Source organism: Chionomys nivalis, chromosome 12 (assembly GCF_950005125.1).
Source record: "Chionomys nivalis chromosome 12, mChiNiv1.1, whole genome shotgun sequence".
NCBI lineage: Eukaryota > Metazoa > Chordata > Mammalia > Rodentia > Cricetidae > Chionomys > Chionomys nivalis.
This window is the reverse complement of record NC_080097.1, coordinates 8,006,324-8,033,740: the sequence shown is the minus strand read 5'-3', so window position 1 is coordinate 8,033,740 and position 27,417 is coordinate 8,006,324. Positions and strand designations below refer to the sequence as shown.

Here is a 27,417-nt window from a genome sequence, read left to right as displayed (position 1 = left end):
ATTCAGGAGGCAATTCATTAGCATGTTGTAAGCCTGATGTTTTCCATATAGAATAGAAAATATTTTGTGTTTCTGTGTTTAGATACCAATGACTTGGGAAGGATTTAGGGAAACTGAAGTGGTTTTGTGTGTGTGTGTGTGTGTGTGTGTGTGTGTGTATGTACATGGTATTCAAACCTTTTGTCTTTAAGACTCATAGTAAAATTTTTTATTCAAAAAACAAATGTAGATATTAAGAAGGCATTCTTCTATAAAATAACTTTACTGGTTGTTAGAAAAATGTCTTAAATACCTCTCTATGGGTTAATGTTATCTTTTTTTTTTTCATTCAGAGAATTCATCAACAGCCTTAGACTGCACAGGTCTTTCTATGGTGACCTGGCTGATCAGCTTTGCATCACTGAATTAGCTGCTGCTGAAGGAAGGCCCTGCTGGAACGGGGAGGACATAGTGAAAAGGTAAGTTCTGTGTAGGATTCCTTTCCTTCCTTGCTTTCTTCTTGGGGAGCTGAACAGATGCATAACTGTTGGTACTTTACCACACAGGTTAGTCAGACCTTTTCAGTGTCTCTTATTATTCTGATCCTTCTTATCATTTCACTCCGAGGGCACTTTGTGTTGCTTTAAAGCTTTCATCATGTCCACCTGTCTCCAACTTACACACAACCCCAACCTTAAAACTGCTATCTTCTGTCTAGTTGTTTTTATTAAGTATCTTATTTTTTAACTTCATGAATATTAGATTGTGAGAAAACTCACTGAAACTTCAATACTATTCCAAAAATAAGATTGAGAGGGGAAAAACAGTATTTCTAAATCATAAGATGAAATACACTTTCTACTCACACACTCCTGTTTGTTATTTTTATTTACTTTTTGTAAAAGGTAAAAGTTCACTTCATAAGAAGTACTATTAATAGTTTTAAGTTTCTAATTCAGATCTTCATAACAGTTTGGTGACATGTGTTAAAGCACTAATAGATGTTTTAATATTGAACTCCTGAATTGTCTTAATAGCATTTCTATAAAATATTGAGTCCAGATGACTAAAATTTTAAACTAAGTTTTGTTTTTTAGAAAAAAAAATGTAGCAATATCCCCAGTAAAAAGCTGTATGTATATTTTGCATTAGACATTCATTTTAAAGACATACCACTACTTAAAAAAAATGCCATTGAATTTTGAGAAGATTGAAACCAAGTGGATGTGTGTCATATTTAGGGGTGAAGACTATTATCCTCTTCATGGTAGGTTATAATACCATCACGTTCATCCTGAGGAAATTATGCCAAATACATCAACACACTAAATTGGTTGCCAAGATTGATTTTTATCATTCGTTATCAGACTGGAGTGATTATGTTGGCAATGTTTCTTCTCCTGCAGGCATTTGTTAGGAGGTGACTGATAAGATTATTTATGTGCACAGCTGTGCTGCTTCAGAGGTTCATCATAGAGATGCTTCTGTATCAGTTGCTTACCCAGTCTGCAAAACTGGGTAAAAAACAGGAGACCTGGAGTACCTTGTGAATGAAAGAGAAAAATGTCTCAAATATCTGTAGTGTAAGGAGAGTTTCGCCTCTGAAACAAAGTCTATTTTAATTTCAATATTTTTAATGGCAGCCTTCGTGGCATACACTCCACTATAACACTGAGGTCAACAGGTCAAGTTCCTGATTTTAGATTAAATTGAGCTGTTGCTGCTGCAATCTCTAATCTGCATCTCTGAAGGTCCATCTTCTCTAGCATGCTTTCATTATCTTGAAACAAAATTGTTCTCCGAAGGCATACCAGTCCCTACTCTGTCCTCAGTTATCTGTGATTGTAAATTGATTGTTCAATGGTTCACTTCCCTCTGGGCAGTGAAGTTTAGGAGACAGCCCCTTAATTAGCAGGGCTTGCTTTTAATAGACAGAAAATCTAGTAACTCTCCCTTGATATCCAGGATTTCTGCATCTCTACATTAGCCCTTAAGACAGTCAGGAGCTGTTAACTACTCTAGTAAAATTAATAAGCCACATTATTTCTACTTTATCTTGATTTAGTTAATGTTCCCTAATGCTTCTGGCACAATCCGTTTTTTTTCTCTCTAGTTCTTATGTTAAGGTGATCATTTCCTTAGATGATTATGACCAGGTTTTTAAAATCAAATAAAAATAGACCAATGTTAGCACTCTTAACTTTGTACTTAGCTTATTACCATTTCTTTTTCTTTTTTTTTTATTCTTTTTTAATTAAAATTTCCAACTGCTCCCCGTTTCCCATTTCCCTCCCCTCCTCCCACACATTGCCCCTCCCACCACTCCCCTCCCCCATCCCCACTCCTCTTCTCCTTCCCCCAGTCCATTCCCCCTCCCTCTCGATACTGAAGAGCAGTCCAAATTCCCTGCCCTACAGGAAGACCAAGGTCCTCCCACTTCCATCCAGGCCCAGGAAGGTGAGCATCCAAACAGGCTAAGCTCCCACAAAGCCAGTTCATGTATTAGGATCGAAACCCAGTGCCATTGTCCTTGGCTTCTCATCAGCCTTCATTGTCCGCCATGTTCAGAGAGTCCAGTTTCAACCCATGCTTATTCAGTCCCAGTCCAGCTGGCCTTGGAGAGCTCCCAATAGATCAGTTCCACTGTCACAGTGGGTGGGTGCACGCCTCGTGGTCCTGATTTCCTTGCTCATGTTCTCCCTCCTTCTGCTCCGCATTTGGACCTTAAGAGCTCAGACCGTTGCTCCAAATTGGGTCTCTGTCTCTCTCTCGATCTATCGCCAGATGAAAGTTCCTGTGCCATTCTCCTTGGCCTCTCGTCAGCTCTCATTGTCTGCCACATTCAGAGAGTCCGGTTTTATCCCATGTTTTTTCAGTAGCAGTCCAGCTGGCCTTGGTGAGCTCCCTATAGATCGGCCCCACTGTCTCAGTGGTTGGGTGCACCCCTCATGGTCCTGACTTCCTTGTTCATGTTCTCTCTCCTTCTGCTCCTCATTATAACCTTGGGAGCTCAGTTCAATGGAAGAATGGATTAAAAAAGTGTGGAATATATACACATTAGAGTACTACTCTGCGGTAAAAAACAATGACTTCTCGAATTTTGCATGCAAATGGATGGAAATAGAAAATACGATCCTGAGTGAGGTAACCCAGACCCAAAAAGAAGAACATGGGATGTACTCACTCATAATTGGTTTCTAGCCATGGATAGGGGCCACTGAGTCTATAATTTGTGATCCTAAAGAAGCTAAACAAGAGGGTAAACCCAAGGAAAAACATATAGATATCCTCCCAGCTATGGGAAATAGACATGACTGATGGGCAAAAAATTGGAATCTTGGGGGTGGGGTGGGATGGGGATGAGGGGTGATGGGGAGAGAAAAGTGTGAAGGAGAAGATGAGGGGAACTGGGGGAATCGGGGTGATTGGGGATAAAGGAAGGCTGGATAGGGGAGCAGGGAAACTCATACCTTAGGTAAGGGAGCCACCTAAGGGTTGGCAAGAGACTTGAACTTGGAATGGCTACCAGATGCCCAGGGCAATGTCCCCAGTTAGTTCATTGGGGCACCTGAGGATAGGGAACCTGAAATGAACCTATCCTATAATCATACTGATGAATATCTTGCATATCGCCATAGAACCTTCATCTAGCGATGGATGGAGATAGAGCCAGAGACCCACACTGGAGCTTATTACCATTTTTGATTTCAACCAGGACTCTTTACTCGGCAGTAATTTCTTTTCTTCACTTCATCCATCGACTAACAGGAAAGCTATTTTGCTTTTAACCTTTTGTTCTTTCTGTTCCTATAGTGTTTAATTGTATTTCATCTATTTTTGCAAAGCAAGTGGTCTAATTCTCATGTTTGGATCTTCACTTGAAGCCAATCAGTTCTCCAGTGCTCAGAATGGATCCATGCAGTGACCACTGGCGTTTCCTGCAAACTGTGTTTTCAGGTCACAATATTCCTTGTGACTTGACCCCTGACTGCTGCCAGTTGCTGTCCATGGTTCATGACACATGTCCTGTTAGGTTTGTAAATATTTCCAAAACACATTTTTCCTTTATTTTTTTTTTACTTTCATTTTTAAAATGCTGCAAAAATAAAATCTCATGCACCAAAATTAACCAGATGAAAAACTGTACAACTCAGTGAACTTCAGTATAGCCATTCAGAATGGATACTGGGAAGTTTCATTTCTGATTATATACTTCACTATGGAATATATTTTATGAACTTACTCATCACCAAAAATGAAAATTCCTGCATTCAGTCCTTTCTCACCCCTAGCCTTTACTCGTAATTTTTTCGTACTCACATCAAATATAATTGGTTGAGAAGTAGAGGGTGTTCAAAAATGTAATTTGTGGGCTTATTCATCTCAGGAAGCTACTATAGAGTTTAAAATCTCCACTATTAAAATGAATAATTTCCAGCTAAATTATATTCTCCAGGCAACTACATATACCACTTAGCCAAACTCCTATTTTCATTTCATGTTTTAGTAGAATGAACTCCCTGTGTGTTAGACCCCCAATTTACTGTACTAGCTACAAAGGTTTTTACATTTATATATCACATCGTCTTTCTTCTCTTCTAATTTCTTTTAGAGTAAATCCATATTATTAAAGAAAGGTAAAAGTGATTAATATCATTGAGTACACATGAGTGATTTTCAGAAGATAACAGAACTATAGGGAAATTAAGTCCATAAGACAGTGGTTCTCAACCTTCCTAATGCTGCGACCATTTAATATAGTTCCTCCTGTTATTTTCATTACTACATCTTAACTGTAACTTTGCTACTGTTATGAATTGTAATGTCAATATCTGTTTTCTGATGGTCTTAGGTGAACCCTGTGAAAGAGTTGTTTGTGCCTCAAAGGAATCTCAAATCACAGATTGAGAACCACAGCAATAAGTGGTACTGCACATTCGGATTTAGACTGGGAAATAACCTTGATGATAGGCGGTTGACAGTAGGTTCCTAAGTGAAGCTTAGAAGAAGAGGTATGGATCCTAAAATTTCCACCTGTCTCTAACTCTGGATGCTGTTCTCATTTTTGTCCAGTATAACAGTAGGATTATGAGTATTTCCTGGAATGTATTTAATTAACATTGTGAAACTGAAGTCCAGACAGTGTTGCGGGAGGTCCTTCCGCTCCTCCAGCCAATAGCCGCTGAGATACCAGCCCATTGGGGCGTGGTCTCTCTCCCTTTAAAAAAGCTCTTCTAATCTCAGATGTGTTGGGCTAAAACATATTAGTCAGCATCATCCCAACAAAGAGATGAAGGTGTAGTGTTGGGGATGTATAAAAAATGCAAATGCTTGTACAATGACAAAAGTATGAACTCACATGCTGGAAAGGTAGCTTAATGGTTAAGGGCAATTACTAATCTTCCTGAGGACCCAGGTCCAGTTCCCAGAACCCATATTGCAGTTCACAACACTCTGTAACTCTAGCTCTAGAGGGATCCCTTCTTCTGGCCTCCAAGGTATAAATGTGGTGACATACATTCATGAAAGCAAACACTCTTACAAATAAAGTAGTAGCCGGGCAGTGGTGGCGCACGCCTTTAATCCCAGCACTCGGGAGGCAGAGGCAGGTGGATCTCTGGGAGTTCGAGGCCAGCCTGGTCTACAAGAGCTAGTTCTGGGACGGGCACCAAAACTACAGAGAAACCCTGTCTCGAAAAACCAAAAAAAAAAAAAAGTAATAAACCTTGAAAAAATGTTAAGTCAGGATGTATAACATTTTGTAAGGGGAGAACTGAGACACGCCCCTTCTTGAATCATGGAAATGAAATACGCTGTATGTATATTCATCACATGAGGAGTCCTACAGGATGCATATAGGTGTATCTGATATGTAAATTTGCAACAAATATGGAATAAATTTGTAGCACACTCAGCTGTGGACTGTCTCACACAGCAACTAGCTTCTAGCTGTGTTATCTTGAATTCTTTCTGACCAGAATTTTATTTTTCTTTAAACTGTAGTGTCTGGAGTGATCATTCTCTTGTTTAAGAGTTCGTAGCAAATACTAAAGGATATTCTGGGGACTTGCTGACTTGATAACCAGTTGTCTCTTTTTAAGGGTATATCATATTCTCAGAGCTGCTCTTTGCCAGGCAAAAATATAAACTGTAGCAATAAATCCACTAGAAATCTTTTCATAAATAAAATCATGGCCAATTTTAGGGTCGTTTGAATCACTGTGGTGCCAATAGGATGTTTGGTTATCAGTTTTATAAGCAGTGCAAATTGTACATTGGAAGCTACCCAGCACTACTTAACATTTGAAAATCTAAAATGCATTCAATGTGTTTGTTTATACTCTTTCCCAGCTAAGCTCTGGTTGAATCTAGGAGACATGTAGTGGGTGTGAACAATTTCTACACTGTGTGTCAACCCTGAAAGGTACTAATTCAACTTCTTCTAACTCTCCATATCTTCCTGAGAGTTTTGGAGTTGGGAACTTTTAGTATGAAAAGGTGACGTAAAAATAAGATATTAAAAGACTACCTTCTGTGACTGATTGTATTTATGATACTTTTACTGATGCCCCTGGCTGGCAGGAATTTAAACTTGAAAAGTGTCTTAGTGTTGTGTTCAAGGCATGCCTCCCCTCTCTTCTCTAAGGCAACGCCTCCCCTCACTTCTCTATCTCACAGTGCATCTCTTTGTGCTCAGACGATTATAAGGTTTCTCTTCTTCCATATGACCTGCCATAGAAACCACGGAATCCTTTCCTCACCACCTCTGGTTTTGGTGGGAGTCTAGTTTGAGTTGTGTTTCTTTCTCTGTCACTAGGTGGGCTTCCACTGCATGTGTTAACAATGAGGCTTTTATACCTTCCCACTTGTAGGGAACCCTTACTTGAGCCTTTCACTTAGGATGAAGAAATAGGGAAATGCCATAGTATTCTAACATTTCCTCAAAGAAATTTTCTCATGTGGTTCTTTTAGCCTAAAATTTTGTATAGTTAAAGTGATGTCAAGCTATGGGACCAAAGTTGTATGCATGTAACCTATCATACTTCTCACCTCCCACGGAAGGCAAAAGAACATGTCCCATGTGTCGTCTTGTTCTCTGATGCATGAACACAAAATAGGTAGTTTGGTCACGAGTGTTTGGAGATGGTGGGAGAATATGAAAGCACTTTCCATGTGAAGATAATAACACTGCACCTAGAATAGAATATTAAGTTAGGCAAGTGATAGACCTAATATTTGGAGGACTTAAAATGTAAAAGCTGATAGAAAGCATGCTCAAGGTATGAACATAACAAATCAGATTCTAAAATAGGAAAAGCATAAGTTCCAGCATTATTTCAAATAAGAGATTTCCTATTTGACTGAGTATATTCAGAAATAATAAACAGAAAGTGACATGGGTTTCTACTCATCCATTTAATAAAAATATATAGTAAATATAAGAAGATTTTTGTATAATATGAAAATATAATAATGAAAATTGGAAGACATAGTAAATAAACATTGTCAAGCATCTTCTCTGTCCATACAATGTTCTAGAAACTGGGGCAGAGAATTAGAGATAGAAACTATTGGTAGGATCCTATCTTCCAAGTAGATCAGGAGACAGAAGAGACAAATCATGGTCAGATGTAACTGTAATTCACAAAATCTTTATAGTTGTGGGAAATTCTTCACCCTGCAGACTTTGAAGCATGAAACAGAATGGGAGAACATCTAGCCTTGAATGAACTAGTGAACACAGGGTGGCCTCCAAGCTACATTCTCACCATTTGTAGCTGCTCAGATTACTCATTCTCCCTCTATGCTCTTTCACATCGGCTTCACTAGCTTGTCTTCACCACCTAAAGACAAGCTGCGTCTCCTTCACTGTAGTGCACCCAGTAATTCAGAAAGAGGCTGTCAAATGTTCACAGCTGGTAACCACTTGTAAATGATCTACAGGAACTTTCATTGGTTTTTAAAGATTTAAAATTTGTCTTTTTTTTTGATAATCTTATGTGAGTATAATGTACTTAAGACCATATCCGTTGCTCTGTTACTCCTGTCCCCTACTACAACTCTTCTGGATCTCCTCCCCACCCAATCTCAAATTTATAATCATTAACTTGTAGCAATTTTTGTATATTTACAATGTGACTGAAAGAAATATCACCCTGATACATGAAATTTGTTGAACTATTTATATAAGGAACTCAGAATGTTAGCTACCACAGAGTAAAGATTCCACAAATGTTGAATCACTATGGCTAAGTAAGATCTGCTCATTTACTTCAGGGTCAACATATCTCTGTTTTTGAACTCTCATAAGTGGATGAGTTATAACAGGAGAATCTTATTTGGAAACATCAACATATGTGAAGTGTAGCTTGTCAATTAGTGAAAACAATAAGAGCTGGAGAGATGCCATGACAGTAAATAATGTGTATTGTTTGTACAGATGGCTTCAGCTGGGGTTCCAGAGCCCATATCAAGCAGGTAAAAACCCCATGTAACACTACCTTCAGGGACTCTGACTCCCCTTTTGGCCTCCCTTCGCAACTTGTATCCATATACTACATACAGACACATGTGCATAAACATATTTTTAAGTTTAAAAAGTCTAAAAGGACATATACAGAACTGGGGTTAGGAGGTGATTCCTTCCCAAATACTAAATTAGAAGCTATCTTACTAGGGTTAGAAGTACAGAAAAATTATTTTTAAGAGTTACTCAAATACTCCAGCTTGGGAAAAGAAGGTGTGTTTTCTACCCATGTAGCGGGTTAGTCTTTTCAGGAGAGAGATAACATTAAAATACAAAGATTTTCAGAGATAAAAGGGAAAATTCCCTAAGCAGGAGTTTGGGAATAGTTGATTGTGGGCTAGGCTTGGTGTTGATCATATTGAACCATTAGATGACAAGAAAACCATGCCAAACCTCCAGCAAACCATCCATCACGTTGTTCTGGGAAACAGGATAGTTCTAAGGCAGATGTACATATTACCATTTCTTTTCAACCACTGAGTTCACCAAGGAAATCTATACTGTACTAGAAGGTTTGGAACAAAATAGAGTTGGACATCAGCCATCACTGTGTGTCAACTCAGTTTCTTGCAGGTTGACACCATTCAAATAGACTATTTTTAACTTATTACATGCTTCTATCAGAGGCTCTGACTAGAGAGCGGTAAGAAAGGGATACAAGATAATAGTTCTTTGAAGTGGAAACCTAAAGAGTCTTTTCCAGACCGTTTAACACAGAAGCTGATCTGTCTGGGGGTCCAGTTTTCATCACAGTTACCCTGACTTGTGACTTTCAGATCGTGTTATTGAAAACAGCAGCAATCTTACTGTGTTCCAGGATGGTAATTCTGCTTTATAGTAAGAGCAGTTTAATACTTCACCTTCATAGTCACACTCAGAATTGTTTCTTATAAATAAAACAGAGATACTTTTGCTCAGACTAGGTTCTATATTTTTGCATAACAGCAATAAATTTATTAGACAGTGATTGTTACATATGAGAGGATATATTAGAAATGTAATCATTCATTCATATTTTTCTCCAAATAGATCCCACTGTAGTCTCATTTTATTTATATGCATAACTCATCAGTTCCATGTACATTTTATTGCTAAAGTCAGCAGATCTTCTCCTCTGATGTATTTCTCAAAGTAAAGGAACCTGTTAGAAGTTGTTAAAAAGAGTTTTGCAATACCCAATGACAGGATGATTTCCACATTATTAATGTGGTAGTAGTAGCTTATTGCCCTTTATATTTGGCTTGTACAAGTAATATGGTTGTGTATCATACTTTATGAAGATTTAATTTTCTCCAGATTATTCTGAATACTTTTATTCCTTTGTTTACTTGGAGAGACCCAGGAATACAAATTATTTTTGTTTTTAGGTGGAACTTTGAAAAGTAGAGTATATAATGAATTTTACATATCACAACATCCATAGAAGCTGCCTGTTATAAGCCTTTGAGTTATTAACTAATTTAAAAGTCTTAGGATTATGAAGAAAATGCATCTCATATTTAAACATTTGGAAAGTGTCATGAACAACATTTCATAGTACACAGAAAGAACATTAAGAGGAAGCTAGGAGAAGAGGGATTGTGTGTGAAAGCCCATTCTCTGCAAACATCTAGAGTTGACTTCATCAACAAGCCAGTGTAGATACATAAAAAAACCAGTCAGTTCTAGGAAAGACTACATAGCCAAAGTCTTTCATCTATCAACATCTATTGACAGGGACCAACCTACTGATATGGCATAAAAACTTATCCATTCTTGGGTCCTATTTGATATCAAGGAAGGCCTTCTGTATAGTAACACTGGTTGCTAGTCACAGAGGTGGAAATATACTTGTGGAAGGATATAAATTCATTTATAAGAACTTCACATAAAGTAAATATGAAATTACACTTAAGTACATGTGTGGATGAAATGTTGGTCATTTTATTGTAGAGAAAATCTAGACAAATAAATATATTGAATCAGTAAAACAACAAGAGCTTAGATAGGCTTTAAAATGATCATCTTTTAGTGAGCAAGATATATTAAAATATAAAAGTTGTTGCTAAGTAAAAACTGTATATGGTGAATTGGTTCAGAATTCAATTGGGGTTTAGCTGAAATGATTACCAAACTGTAATATGTATTTCTACAGAAGAAGGTGATGCAGTATGGGGGAAAAACTGCAGTGTAAAATGGCACAGTTCTGTAGAAGTGTTGTTAATTTCGGCTTCCTTAAAAAACAGAGAGAACCAAACCCTTCTTTCTTCAAAAGTTTGTTTTACACATACACACACACATACTCCCACATGGATAAATAGATATATACTATATACATATATATATAAAGATATGGATATACATACTATATATACATATATTTCATATGCAAATAGAATAATATATGTCTATTTGCATATTATTTTTTAGGTGCACACATATTATATGTAGTTATAATGTTAGTTTTCTGTTGCTGGAGGAAATAACTTAGATTAATCAATTTACAGAAAGAAAAGGATCACTGTTTAGAGGTATCAGTCTATGACTGGACACATTGGTTTGTGTCTGTGGTCAACTTGTGTGGCTTCACATATGTGCCAGAGTGAAACATCTCGACTCTTGTCTGGGAAGCACAAAGAGAATAAGGAATTCAGGTTCCAGTGTTCATTCAAAGACATATCCCCTATGATAGAAAGATCTCCTGCTAGGCTCTTCCTCTCAAAGATCCTAACTCCTCATAATAGTAACAAACTAGGGATCAAGAATTGACCATATGGGCTATTGGAGAACACTTAGGATCTGAACTACAGACAGAGGTAGATGGCTGATAAATACAAGCTAGTCTAATGGTGCGCCTACATGCTTGGATCATTACAGGAGACAGCTATTCCAGTATCCCCAGGGAAGATGAGCAAGCTGACAGCCCCAGTCAGAAGTTACATTGCTATCTTAAGTTTAAACATAGTCAGGAGGTAGAATTTCTCAGTTTTTGGAGGATTTAAGTCTTTCGCCCAAAATTTCTACTGAAAGACAGAGGCCTCTTTACTCCATCGACAGTAAAATGCGTTAGTCTATGTTTACAAGTTTAATCTATAATTAACCAAACCTGAAAACAGCCTTTTATGCCAACATGAAGACTTAAAACAAATCTAATCAGTGAGTATAATATTCCCAGTGAGTACAATATCCTAAGTGTGTTACCAAATAAAATTAATAATCATCATCACTGTTTTAGGTGAGGAACAATAAAGTTTTCTCATGGGCTAGTGTTGCAGAGCTGGGGTGAGGAAGAGGCTGTGTTCCTTAAATACTATGAAAGACTTCTGTGGAGAGATCACATTAAAGCTAATGTGGGAAGACCGAACTTCTCCAAGAAGAGAGAACTTCATGCTTCATGTGGCTGCAGAACAGAAGGAACGCGAGTGTGTGAGCAGCAGACATACAAATGACAAAGGGTTTCTTTTAATTAAAACTCTCTAAAGGGTAAATAAAGCTACCCCAGTTAGAGAAGTACTTGGTGGTTCATTCTAGGTGTTTAAGCAGTCTGGGCATTTCAAGCTGCAGTGGGCTGGCACTAAACAGTTTTCTCTCTGCGTTCACATTCAACTCAGATCACATAACACCAAATGTAGTGGCTTCTCTCACATCCATAGCGTCTCCAGCTCTTTACACACAGCTGCTTTTCCTCCCATTCAGCTCAGTCTGGCACTCATCACAATTACTACCGAGTCCACAAGTTGAGAGCGCTGCTCCACAGAATGACTGTTACTTTTAGAAGTCATTCACAAACAGTAGATTGGCAAGTTCTCCACAACTCAAGTGTGATGAAGCAAAAAATGTGGAGATTTTCATACTCAAATTCTTTGGTTTGATAGTTGCTAGAGTGGCTTACAGAATTCAGAAAAATGCTTTGCTTGTTTTCAGTCAGTTAATAGTAATAGCTAAAAGGGAGAACTGGAAACCGATGACAAAGGATGTCTAGGAAAGGCTCTATAAAGATTAAATGTCAGGCTACAGCAGCCAGGGCCAGGCATGTGATGCTTCCACACCCTTTCTGGGCAAACCAAGCTCCCAGTAGTTCCACACATTCAAATCAGCAACTTAGATGTTCTTTGAACACCAAGGTCTTAAATATTGATGGAGAATACTTGAAGGTCTGAAAAAATCAATGATTAATGTTCTTTGATCATCAGCTGAGTAACTTTTTTTACATGTCCTCTCTAGTCCCCAGAGCATGAAGAGAAAAGCTTAAGTTCCAAGTTGTCAAGTATTGTTTGATCTTTCTGGTGACTGATCCTCATGCAAAGCCTAACAAGTGTCCCTGCACTAAAAGTGAAGGAGTTTCTATTACTCAGGATATGTCAAGGTATTTAAGGCTGCTAGATGCTTCTACGTAAGGTATTGCAAAAGACTTAGGAGATCTGTATCAGGAACCTGGGTCAAAGACCAAATATTAGAACTAACATTTTTCTGGGCAATCATATTTATGTTTGTGGTCATAATGTTAGAGTACCTGAGACTTGATAAATTATAAACAAGAAAGATTTATTTGTTTATAGTTTTAGTCCTGTGCTTTCCAAGATTAGGATTCTGGCATGGATTTTTTTTTATCATGGATATCTTTGCATAATCGAAGTCCTCAATGGCAGAAAGGTAAAAAGAAGGAGGGTGACTGTGCTTGTGGTACTTTCTCTTTGCAATGCTCAAATACTCAGCAGAAGCAACTTGAAGGAGAAATAATTTCACTACTGCCTTTAATGTAGGAAAGGTAAGGCAGAAACAATGGTAGCTCCAAGGGCAATTGTATTTTCACGTGAGTTTTTAACAAATCTTTAGACCATAACAATGGCTGTTTATAAAGTGGATTAGTTAGCCTTGTTTCCCCACATTAACAAAATACCCAAGGAAGCCATCTTGAAGGAGGAGAGGTTTGATTAGAATCATAATTATAAACATTTCCAGTCATGGCATCTGGATCCACTGTTTCTGGTCACATGGTGAGGCAAAACATGGTGCCGAGGGATGTGGTAGAAGGAAGTTGGCAACCTCCAGTCAGCCAGGGTTGGTGGAAGTAAGAGGAAAATGCAAGGGTCTTCAGGGGTCTAGAGACAAAATATACACGAAGACACATGCCAATAACTTACTCCCATCCTCACATTTATCTTTAAACTCATTAATCAGTCACTGATATGGTCTCAGTACTCATAATCAAATTAGCTCCCAAAACTCCAGCTCTGAATGCTGCTGCATTAGGAACCAAGGTCAATATAAGAATTTTGGAATGATATTTTTTAACCTCCTAGTAGAATAAGGACTTTTGAAAAACTCCTTTGTCGGAAGTTAACCAGACAAGATTGAACAGGGACCACAGGAGGAAAAATGGAAGTCTGCCACTGCCACAGGACGGATTCCTCACATAACATTATCTCCTTTAATGGTCTCATTCATTAGGACAAACCCAACTATTTACAGATCATTCTGTAGGAACAGTAGATTTTGTTTTAATAGTTTGTTCCTCCAGAACCATTGAATTTTCCCTAAATCTCTATAGCACTAATTATCACCACTCCCTTTAAAAGGATTGTATAAGTTTCTGACCTGGTTGTCTTAATGCAAAGTTTTCATTAATTGTTGGAATATTTTATACAACGTGTTTTGATTGCAATTAGCCCCTCCCTAAATGCTTCATAGATCCACCCATCTCCCTTTCTCATCCACTGAACCTCAACTTTGTGTTCCATCCCCAAGTCTGTTTTCCATTTATATTATCAGTTATTTTAGTGAACATTCATAAGGTGGAGGAAGTTGGGCTCTGTGAAACAGTGGGCAGTGCATTGAATTTGTAGTTTGATTAAGATTCATAAGGTGGACAAAATTTCTAGTCTTACCCTTATATAAGTCAAGTTAAAAAGAGCACAATCAACTAAATTCAATAAAATACAAACCCAATAAATTTATTTTTAATTCACTAATATGGTATAGATAGATGAAATTTATAATTCCCAACATTGTCAAAAATATGTAGAAAAAATATTTGTCTCTAGATAGGAGTATTATTCATGTTTCTTGAGAAGGGCAACCAGGTAATCTGTATCAGTATTTCAAAGGGACTAGACCTCTGAATTAACTGCTTACCTGTAATAAATTTTCTTCAAATGTAGTAACACATAAATACAAATATACTGAAAATACTTAAATGAGAAGAAACGTGGGCGTATGCTTAAGAGTATTCATTAATTAATCATATTTCTATGTGCTTTTAAACTATTTATTGTCCCATGTACTTTCAGTCCATGTCAAAACAATATAATACACTAAAAATTATATAAATGACAGTATTAAAAATACTGGCACTTACTTTAAGTAAATATATTTGCTTGGGGAGAGGGATGCTCTGGTGAAATGGCACATATGTGGAGGCCAGAGGAAACCTTTCAGATGTTGGCTGTTTTTTTCCAACACGTGGGTTCTGGGAATTTAGCTCAGACCATAAACCTTGATAGCAAGTGTCTTTACACATTGAATCATCATGTGTGCCCCACTAATCACTTGCTTTATTAATATAATTAATTTTACATGACTATAAAACTGTAAAGATGTAAGGTAATGAACATCTCTATTCAAGATGTTCACGTGTCATAACAGGACAAGTCCTACTATAGAGACAGTGTAAAGTTCTTGTTTGAACAAATTCTTTAGGGCAATGTTGCTGTTTAATAAGATTTCATTTTGATAAACAGAGCATCTTTTACATAATGAATTTTGTATCTCAAATGTATGAAAATGTTAATCAGGTTTTTAAGTATTGTACATTTCTGGAGAAAAGGCATTGATTACTTTCTCCTTAGGCATTTAGTAGTGATGGAAAATAATTCTTTAGGCCACATTTGAATTCTTAGAGCATATTGGGCATGGAATATTTAAAATCTCCTATCTTTCATACCTTTACACACACACACACACACACACACACACACACACAGCATAGACTTTTCCATAACAGCACTATCGTGGGGATGTCTACCTACAAATCACAATAAACTGTAGAGCTACAGGTTATAAAATCTAAGACTGAGCTTCCCCATTCCCGGTATAACAGCTCCAAAAATACAAGAATTCAAAAAACCTAGAGAAAAATCCGCTGTTTATTCTTGATTTGAATTGAGATAAAGACAGTATCTAAAGAAGGCAGACTTTCTATAGGTCATTTTCAACGTTCTAATTGAGATGTTTGTGTCTTGAACATGTTTTCAATATCACTTGTTTCTGCAATTTAAAAATATTCTTTGGACAAAAGGTTTTAGCTTGGTCCAGACAGGCAGATGAAGCCATTTGTAGAATGGAAAAGCGTCAGGACCAGCCAGCTAATTAGGAGTTTATCCATTCAGACATGCAAGTCAGCTTCTCTTTGGGACTCCATCCAAGTAAACATCAAAAGCTTCAAAATGCATACACAGACAGATCTGTTAGTGTGCAGATTGACATAATTCATCATGATTTCTCATGTATGTCTTCTGGGGACTATTCGCCTGCAAGCTTTATTATTATTTGTATTTACTTATGATAGAAAAAAATGATGCTATTCTTGGGGAAATGCACTGTTGTTTAGGGATTCCTAATTAGCTGTTTCCTGTTCATTTTACTTGCAAATGTGCTACTTTTTGCTCTAGAAGTTTTCTAACAGCCCAGATGACAAAGCATTCAGTTTCATGAAGACTTTAATCACTAAACAAATGTTTAGACCTTAATTCAAAAGAAACCAAGGAAAAACTCATGAGTGGACAGCATAATGGGGAAATTGGCAAGGAGTCACACTGAAACCTTGTTGTAAAGAGTCCTTGTTTTTTGACTTTGATGAAGCAGAGAAGTCTAACATTTTAAAGTGTAAGGTACTGCAGGATAGATTACTTGGGAGGAATTTCTGTAATGGAATGTTAGGTTGCTCTCAGTTGATCATTAACCAACCATTTTTTAATGTGTATCTATCTGTGTTATGTGGTTCTGGGTTCCAAAGGATGTATACAGAAGTTTCTGTCCCACCAATTCCCACAGTCATTTAGTCGCAAATAAACACAAAGAGGATTATATTAATTATAAACTGGCTGGCCTATTGCTCAGACTTATTACTAACTAGCTCTTACAACTTAAATGAACCCATAATTTTTATTTATGTTTAGCCATATGGCTTGGTATTTTTTCTTAGTAAGGCATTCTCATCTTGCTTCCTCTGCATCTATCTGGTGACTATGTCTCGGCCTTTTCTCTTCCCAGAATCTTAAGTTTGATTGCCCCACCTATGATTTCTGCCTATCTACTGGCCATTCAGGGTTTTTTTTTTTTTACACCGTGAGTGACAAATCTTTACCATGTACAAGAACATTATCCTACAGCAAAGAAAATAATGTGTAGCAGTGAACTCTGACTATGAATGATGGGACCGCTCCTCAGCACATCCTATTACATATTACAATGGCAAGACATTGACATTGCTTCTGGAAGTCAGAGTGAGCAAGGGATTGGAGTACATACTGTAGTCCACACATTTTCATTGATTTGCAATATAGTCATCCCCCTACTAATGGAATCATTAGTTCACCACATCTTCTCAATGTCTGCCCCATAGAATTGCCACCTGGCTCAAAAACCATAAAATGCCTCTCAGAGTCCCTCCCCAGACTTCAGGATTGACAATGCATTATGAGTTTTACAAAGATTACCTTTCTTGTCTCCAGATGCGTTCAGCTCCAGGATTCAGTTCATACCTCTTTGCTTCCCGGTGGGTCAGAAGAGGCTAGACATAGCTAAGATGCCTCTTTCAATTTCTCCATATTTCTACCATCCACTCTACCTTGTGTCCTTCGTTCCCCTTCATCAGAAAGTATTTCTTCAACAATCTCTTGAGTAAGCATATAGCTATGACATATGCTCTTATGTCACAAAGGACTTTTCTGAGAGCTGAAGGACAAGAAGGAGCAAGTTAGAGTGAGTGGTGTCAAGGGAGCAAAAGTATTCCATAAGAAAAAAGACACCAGCTATCTTGAAGAGGACAGGTACAACAAGGGCAAGAATTCTACTTAATGAATAAAGTGATTGTGCACATGGGGCACACTTGGAGGTTTAAGGGCTGATTCTAAGCAAAGGAATAATATTAAAAATAAAGCCAGAAAGGCTAAACTCTTTCTAACTTGCCTTATCTATAGTTACTTAATGACAAAGGATTGAAACCTTCAGACAATTGGCTGTATTTTAGACAATATAAAAATGATGTGATAACTAAAATAATGTATGTAATGTATGTGTTTGAGACACTTGAAAATCATATTCTAAAATTAATTCTTTAAGATGTTATGCTGAAAATTGTTGCTTACATGGGTTCCTCCCACCTATTTGCATGTCCGTCATCATTGTGACTGTAGACATCAATATAAAGCATGTAAAAAGCCTACAACAGACAGTATCAACAAAGAACATGTCATTCTTATTCTTTATTCCAAACACAATCTCACAAATGCAATATGAAGAGCATGATGTAAGTCTGTATGGTATACTTATTCATAGATAGAAAGCATGAATATTGTTATTTTTAAAAATATATGAGTATGAGGGACCAGGTGACAGGGAAGGTCAGCAAAATAAAAACACATATAGAATACCCTTTTATACATTTTATTGCAATTCATGTTTTAAACACTTTTATGTGGTATTTGCCATGATCTGGTAGTAACTTAGGAAGGTGAGTCTTTAAAGACTATGGACTTGGTTGCTATGTATATTATTAAACACATATGTATATCACAGCTTCAGAGAAACTACTTCTAAAAATCTTTATAAAATAGAGAAAATTATACATTACATCTGACTGCCAAACACAGAACTAAATTACAAGTTATTTTTAAACATTCAATATTTCACTACCATTTGGGTTGTAACTAATGTCACATTTCAGTTGTTGGATATTCAAATTACCGTAATTTGTGATTTCTCAGAAGTACATTGATCTATAAATATATGTACAGGTTAAAAGTAGCGTGCACTCCTTTTTATCCTGGCCAGGTAGCTTAGTTTACAGCCTTTCTGTTATGCTCCGGCTCTTACGTTCTCATTTCCTACTCCCTCATTTTAAAAGCAGGTTTGTCCCTCTACCCTCCACCTCTCCTGCAAATTATTTCCCCACACAGGTGATTATTATTTTAAAAAATCAATAATGCAATTCAGTGCTTATGAATTGCTCCACAGTAAGAAGGATTTTGCACCCCTAGATTTACTCTTTCTACGCTTTCCCACACACCTTCAGTCCAAGCACATCAAATACCCTTTTTAGAGCTCTATACTTTGGAGCAATCATTTCAGTGTTGAGATTTTATCTTCCCTGCATTTTTAAAAAAAAGTATGAGTAACTGGCTCTCTCTTTCTCTTGGCCTCCTAAACTATGTATCGACTCTTGGGATGGTTTTCTTCTACTCACACACTTTCTCAGGTGCCTGTCATTTTCATGAGTTTACCTTGTCTTTGAGAGTCTCCATGAGATTCAGCTGTGTGAAGAGAAGTGATGCTGAGACCATGAGATGTGGGAGTACTCCATGTAAGAAATATTATGTCTAAAGTGGATCAGGAACAGTGAGTTGCATATAAAGCTCTGTGGCTCTGATTCATCAATCCAAAAGTCCATGAAAAGGCTGAAAATAGACTCCATACATTAATACTGGACTATACATAATTAAATAGTGTATATTGCTGTTAGCTGAAGCCTAGTCATAGCTAAAAGTGCTTTCTGTCACACCTTTACATCGACTTATTAAGAAGGTGTTATTAGTACTTCAATTCAAAAAAATAAATTGAGATAACAAGTTACTAACTCAAGATACTATGTGGCAATGGGAAAGGAAAAGGGAAGGATGAGAGAGAGGGGCGGAGAAATAAAGGCAGAGAGAGATAGAGAGACAGAGACACACAGAGAGAGACAGAAATAGAGACAGACAGAGAGAAAAACAGAGAGAGAGAGAGAGAAAAGAGATTTCTTTGGGAAATAAGGTTGTTTTTTAGCCAGCAGAGAAACAGGAATTCCTGTGCAATTAGTAACACTCTGGGCCTTCCTTTCTTCTCAGTCATATACCGGCAGCTCCCTAGATCTACCATCAGAAACCCCATTACAAAGAAAGACCATACACTAAAATCCCTGTGTGCTACCCCATAAACTTCTGGTCTTGCTTTGTCAGCCTCTAATTCTATCCAAGTCATACATAGAACCACATCATGCATCTCATTTACTACATGAAAGGGAAAAACAGCTTTCACAGAAACTTTTTGAGATGTAATCTGAATGCTACCAGGATGGTATACATGGCTAATTGCTAACTTTCCCTTAAGGGCTCTGAATATACACTTGGATATATATTTTATGGAAATCTTCATTCATATCCTCAATTCATCTTTTTTTTTTCTAAGTGTCTCTTTCTCTTAACGTTCTTGTTTGATCCTATATGAAAACATCTTTAATAAAATTTCTAGCTTTACTTCACTATCCTTGTTAGCCCCCAAATTCTTTCCAGAATAAGAAGCCAAAAATCTTGCTTGCTCCTGAGAAAGATCTTCCATAGAGAGGAACTCGTGAAGAGGTGCTGTCCCCTCACAGGTAAAATCATTAGCAGTACCAAGCAAAGTTTAGACTGCAAGTTCTGATGGCAGAATGTACATCACTCCCATTGGTCTGCTCACATCAATCAATAACAAATTACATATCAGTGATGAACAAGCTAGTGGATGGGTAATATCAACGTATCTGATTTATCATAAAGAAAACAAACTCCATAAAGTTACTAAAACATTTCAAATGCCATATTCTGTAAGTCTTTAAAATGATTGAGGATACCTATTTATCAGAAATATATCTCTGTATATCTAGAAAACATAATATGATTATAAGTTTAACTATTTTAGATGACTATTAATCTATATTTCTTAATTATACACTATTTTTAAATGAGACACATGAACATAATACCTTAAATTAAAGTAGGAATATACATAAAGTATAACAAAATTAACCTTAAATTTATATCAATTAACTAAAATCTATACCAATGCAAAATATTTGGAGATTAACAGTTGCTTTTTGGATTAAAGTATATTAAATAACCTATCCTTTTTTCCTTCTTTTTATATTATATCTCTCTTTCTTCATTTAGAAGAATGTAGTGATATTTCATTTCTATTTCAATAAATAAGGCTTACCTAAAGATCAGTAGTATAACCACACTGATCAGCCATACAGAACAGGCAGTGGTGGCACACACCTTTAATCCTAGTAGCCACACTAGTTTGCCATAGAAACCAGGAGATAGTGATGCACACCTTTAATCCCAGCACTGGAGAGGAATAAAAGATGGGAGGAGACAGGTTTCAGGCTCAGTCTCATTTTGATGATTTCTAGAGGTGGGATCACCATTTTTGGAGTGAGGTTAAAAAAAAGTAAGAGCCAGTGGCTGGTTGCTTTGATTTTCTGGTCTTCAGGTTGAACTGTAATATCTCTCTCTTGTATTTTATTAATTGTGCTACAGAAGGAGAATGACTGTAACCAATACCAATCTATCACCAACCCCCCTTAAATGTAAATAAGCATTTATAAACAGTGTTTTGAGAATTTGGCAATAGTTTTCCAGAATACTTCCTGCTGATTGGGAGGCACTGGTAATCTTTGAACAACTATGAAAAAATTAGAGTTAATGTTTAAGAACTGACTTAGAGGCTGGGTTATCTCAGCCAGCAGCCTTGAAGCTGTTCTGTATATAGAACTCAAAGGAAATTTTGAGATACTCTAAAATATTGAATCATCTGGGCTATTGCTTCCATGGGAGACCACTTAGGTGATCTTCCTTGATCAAACCATGTTAAACCAGAAGGAATCAGTGTTTCTCATCTTCTGTGGAAACAAAAGCAGAATCTCTTTTCCAAAGCAACATATCCTTAGACCCAATTTTTGAAATCAAGACACCATTAAATTTTGTTGGTTGATTTGACTTTGAGGCCCCAAATTAAATGTCTCTCAGCAGTAAAACATACTGGAGCCTATTTGGTTTTTTTTTTTTCCACCTGGATCTCTTTTACTGCATATCTTCTAGTCTTTTTGACCACATTAGCAAAAGCTCTAAATCTTCCATGCAGTATGTGGCTCTGTTCTTAAACCCACAGCTGTGCTCTCAAGTCCACACTCAGTGACTGGGCAGAACCTTTTTGTACCTAGGCCCATGAAAAACTGCAGCAGTCTACATGCAGTCTGCAATGAGAGACATAAACTATGAAGTTGTTCTTGACTCGGGTTTTGTGTGTCTAGAACCATTTCAAAGCTTTTTTAAGTTTCATGTGGATCCATGTCCCACACTGGGTGCCATTTGTAAACAGACGTTTCTCTGTCTTGCCCCACCCTGATAATGCTTCTAAATAATCACTGAGGCCTAATATTAATTACAAAATGCTTGGTCAAATACCTCATGCTTATTACTAACACTTTCTTACATTTAAATTAACCCATTTCTATTTTATTAATCTATATTTTATCACATTTCTTGTGGCTTTACCTATGGTCCAATACATCTTGCTCCACCAGCCACTGGCTGACTTCTTTCCACTCTCTGTCCTTCATCTGAATTCATCTCACCTAATCTTATCTCACCTAATCTTATCCTGCCTGGCTATTAGTCAAACAGCTTTTATTATTAACTAATGAGAAGAAATGCATATTAACAGCGTACAGAAAGATCATCCCACAGCACTAAAGCTGTGTGAAAATAGCATTTCAGTCAAGCTTCCTGAAGATTACCCAGTGATCCTCAGATTCTGAAGATTCTGAAGCTGGAAAGGTTCTCCAAATTCACCCTTCTCTATCATCACAAGGTCTTGCATGCAAAGTTTTCGTACAGGATTTTCAAGAGGTTTAACGAAAAGAACCATGCTTTCTGACTATGAAATACACCTCATCAGGTAATCAGAACTGGAACTTCTGTACCCTTTCCAGTATCTTACAGGCAAAGAAGAGCAAAGTCCACAGGAATTGAATTTACATATTGCTTAGCTTATTAGGTTCAGTTGAGTAGCCAGCTTAATGAACTTTGCAAAGCCGAGTAATCAAATCAAAGAATGAGGAATTGATCCCCAACACTTTAGATAATTTCCATGTCTTCTGCTGCTCGCCCATCCCAACTCTTTCTATAGCAGACTAGAGATTCAGTAGAGAATTAGCATGGCCCACTTCCACTTAGCCATCTATCACCTCCTTGTTGTTTCTTACATTTTAAATTTTTGTCTGTGTCAAGGTGTGAATGTACTCATCCATGTGTGTGCACATCTGCCAGTGGAGGCCAGAGGCTAGCTGTCCGTGTACTCCTCCTCCCTTGCTTTTCATTTTTTTTTTTTTTTGAAACACGTTTCTTGAACATGGAGGTCATTATTTAGGCTCTTCCTATGTCCTCTTTGACCTTTTTCTCCCCCACCTATGTCTTCCTCCTGAGATTCTTAGGATAAACCCAAGGCAGAATACACATCCTCATTTCTGGACTCACCATTGGGTGGCCTGATGAGTTTAAGTCTGTTCTGTACTGATCTATGTGAAGAGGTATTCTATGTAAACTGTGTAGTTATTCTTACTTTCAAGTTGGGTTTGCTTATCTTTCCAGTTTACAAAAGTGCCCTAGAAACTAAGATAGCAAATTCAGTGCCATTTAATGACCATGTCTTTCTTCATTAAAAGAGGAATTACTGCTTTTGACATTCACCAAACAAGTCTGAACTTGTTTAGTACATTGGCTCATTTTATATATAAGGAAAACACTACCAACATAATTAAGACTCTACTCCACTCACAGAATTATTTTATGGTATGAGAATTAATTCTCCCTGTTGAAGTCCATGCTTTTCAACAGCCTCACATCCCACAGTCTACAGTAAACAGCAACCATCCCAGGCCCACACTTCCCCTTTCTGTAAATAAAGGTTGCATCAAAGGAAGATCTTTGAAGCTGAACTTTAAAAATTTATTGCACTCTATCCTAGTCCTGGAAAAAAAAAAGTAATTAGATTATCTATTTAGGTATTTTTTTCTCAAAATATATTAATAGTTTTATTGAGCAATAGTAACTCATTTTAAACAATGGACACGCACTTCATGAGCAGAACCGTTTGCATATATTTTTACAACACAATAATTTCTTTAAAGTAAGATCCTCTTGTATTCCTTTTGAAGTGTTTATGTTCCTTTCGCTGTTTCTAGAGCTTTCTTTTTTCTGTGTCCTGGGTTGCCATCCAGTGGTAACAGCTACATACTTCACTTGTTTAATGAAAGCCTCTTCTTATGCTTCTGATTCCGAACTCTGTAGTTAAGGATAACTTTATACAACTAATTTAACAGTTGTAGCCAAGCTTCTTACTGAAACCAATAAAGATAAATATATGTCTAGATACTGGCAGCGTAAGCCAGCAGACCCTGGCTACAGAGAAAAACAGTTCTTTGATTTTCTTAGGAAAGTTATTACCCATTTTTTTCCTTCAGATAAATAAGAAGTAAAGCATTTGTGTAAGTTTCTATAGTCTTAGTAATTTCTAAATGTATTCATCAATGGTGGATGCACTCAAATCTATGAGTATTTGATGCTTTTCTTGGGTTTGATGCTATCCATGATCAAAAGCACTAACTTTTAGAACTTAAAGCATCTAAATCCAATTGCATTTTTTATTCCAAGGTGGGCAAATTGCCTGTAGCATTTGTAATATAGAGGAGTTATTTTGAATAACTTTTTTTTAAATTTTTATTTTTCAATTCAATTATTTACACTTCCTTCCCTCCTCCCAATTCCCTCTCGCTCCCCCACAACCCCTCCTCCCTCTCTCACCCTGCTTGAGAGATTGCCAGGAACTTTGCCCTATGGGAAGTCCAAGACCCTAGGGAGCTGTGCAACCATATAGACTAGGGTCCCAAACAGCCAGAACATGCCGTAAAAACAAGTCCCAGTGCCTTTATCAATGGCTTCTCAGTCAGCCCCCATTGTCAGCCACAATCAGAGAGTCCAGTTTGATCACATGTTCATTCAGACCCGGTCCAGCTGGATTTGGTGAGCTCCCATTAAAACAGGCACACTGCATAAGTTGGTGGACCAACCCCTCGCGGTCCTGACTTCCTTGCTCGTCTTATCCCTCCTTCTGCCTTTCAACTGGACCTTGGAATCTCAGTCTGTTTCTCTGTCTCTATCTCCATCCGTTGCCAGACGAAGATTCTATGGTAATATTCGAGATAATCATCAGCGTGATAGTGGGCCAAGGATAGTTTAGGCACCCTATCCTCTGCTGTCCAAAGACCTAGCTGCAGACATGCCCGTGGACACCTGGGATCCCCTCTAGAGCCAAGTCTCTTTCCAACCCTAAAATGGATCCCTTAATGTAGATATCTTCTTCCCTGCTCCTATATCTGCCCTTCCTTCATCTCCACCCTCCTACTCCACCAAGCTCTTGCCAGTCCTTCCCTTCTCCCTTCCCTCTCCCCCTCTCCCTTTCCCCCAACCTCACCCCCACCCTTGCCCCTACCCCTATGCTCACAACTTTTGCCCTGCAATCTTGTTTGCTTCCAGTTTCCAGGAGGATCTATATATGTTTTTTGGGGGTTCACCTTGTTATTTGGCTTCTCTGGGCTTGTGAACTATAGGTTTAATAACCTTAGTTTATGGCTAGAGTCCACAAATGAGTGAGTACATACCATATTCATCTTTTTGGATCTGGGTTATCTCACTCAGGATACTGTTTTTTATTTCTATCCATTTGCATGTAAAATGCAAGATGTCATTGTTTTTTACCGTTGAGTAGTAAGTACTCTAATGTGTATATATTCCACACTTTCTTTATCCATTCTTCCATTGAGGGGCATCTAGGTTGTTTCCAGGTTCTGGCTATTACAAATAGTGCTACTATGAACATAGTTGAATAACTTCTATAATCTTCTTAGAAACTGGTTTGTGAACAGTGGTGAGGAGCCTGCACTATCATAACACAAATAGGGACTTACTTAAGCCAGGTAAAGAAAATATAATAAATGCACAATAGTTTAAAATCAGTGTTTCTATCTATAAAATACAGCATAATTTGATTTGATGTTGTCTTTCTAAGTTTAAAGATAAAAAGTTTGGAAGCAAAATAACTCAAAAATTAATTTCACCTAGATTAAAATCTGTGTCTTTGGATAGACATTACTTTTCTTCAAACTGACTTAAGATGTTTTAGGTTGGAACTTGTTGGTGTAACATATGTTAGCTCTCTTTATCATCATTCTGACACAATGCCTGAAGGAACTCTTGTACAGGGATGGGGGGGTTGCTTTAGATGACTGTTTTGGAGACCTCATTCTCCAGTCACTTGTACTTGAGAACTCCTGATAATGAGAGCATATGCTATATTTACTTCATGAGTGACTAGAAGGCAGAGAGAGACCATGCTTCCACTCGGTGGGTTTTATCTTTTTTGCTTTTTATTTTACCCAGGCCTCCAGTTGATGCAATGGTGTCGCTGCCTTATTCAACTATTTTTCTCTGAGAATGCCTTCACAGACTCACAGGTGTTTCTCATCAATCTCTTTGGTGATTCTAAATTGAATCTAGTTGATAATGAAGACTAATTATCACAAATCTACCCCTTATTAACTTGATATTCAAAACACTTCACTAAATTGTGATGCCTATTCTGGACCTTGCAAAAGTCTCATGTTTAACTGAGAATATTCAGTTTCAGTAGTGCAAATAGTTTTCACAGTTCCAATTTTGTTCAGTTCCTCAATACAAGCCCTTAGTTGTGAGCCCATATCAAATAAAATGGTAAATTTTATTGTGTCACTCCACAATGGCTTAGAATAACATTCATTCATTCTAAAAAGGAGGAAAGGTGGACCATGAGAGGCGAGATGGGACTAAAGCAAAACTGCAGGTTAGCGGGGCAAATGTTAAGAGATCTAGTTCAATGTCAGGCATCTGGGGCACACGGTGTCCAGATGTGAGCTCTAAACAGACATAGCAGGACCACACTATGGACTCTTTTAAACTGATTTAATTCATTATATGCAGATTTCTTAGCAGGTATTCCATGTTTTTGGCAACGTAGATTCTGCTCTCACAGTTTCGTGAATTGCTTTCTTTGGTGACCATTTCAGGGAATCTGATCCTGCCACATAATGTCTAGCATAATAAACTTTCCTTTCAACCTCTTACATTCTGCATATTTGTAAAAACTAATATCCTGTGGACAACAGCAAAGACTGCAGTAGCTGCACCTCTTTGGACAACAGTTGAAGCCTGGCTGACTAAATTGTGTAAAACACTCTCTAGATGGTCCTGGTTCACCCATGTCTTGGCTCTCTCATCAGTTAAGGAGAACTTGAGCTGCATGGGGTCTTTCCAACTTCTGAGATGTTCTCAAGATGCCTTCCTTCCTTCCCAATGCAGTGTGCTTAGGTTCTTCTTAATGATCATGGTCTCATTCAAAATCACATCTTCCTTAACTCCAGGATGCACTCCTTCCATTGGTAACCAGGCTCTACTTTTAAGTTATTTGCTCCTAATTCTTATGAAATCTTACTGACATTCCCTAACCAAACTCATATTATAATACTATGGTGTATTGAAATGTTGCCTACCAAATCATTTCATCTCATGGTTTTAAATTCAGGATCCCAGAAAGTTTCTGGCCCAGGACAAAATGTTGGCAAGATATAACACAAATGTTGCCAGTATATAACACAATGACTTCTATACTGATTCATTATAGATTCCTTATGACCTAATAATACTCATGTTTATGTAATATAAACTTTTATTGCTACTGTAAAAAAGTAACATCACAGAAGATCTTAATACGACAATATTTATTTTAACTCATAGTTATAGAGAGTATGGTTCATACTTGGC

At 37.4% G+C, this 27,417-nt stretch overlaps 1 protein-coding gene across 2 annotated transcripts in view; it reads left to right on the top strand.

The window, feature by feature from the left end:
- Positions 1–27,417, top strand: part of Gpc5 (glypican 5) — a 1,086,235-nt gene that overhangs the window by 260,498 nt on the left and 798,320 nt on the right. For both annotated transcript variants that reach the window (XM_057786870.1, XM_057786871.1), the window contains exon 5: positions 333–458. In XM_057786870.1, the coding sequence (XP_057642853.1) occupies positions 333–458 (126 nt within the window). The remainder of the gene's footprint in view (positions 1–332; positions 459–27,417) is intronic.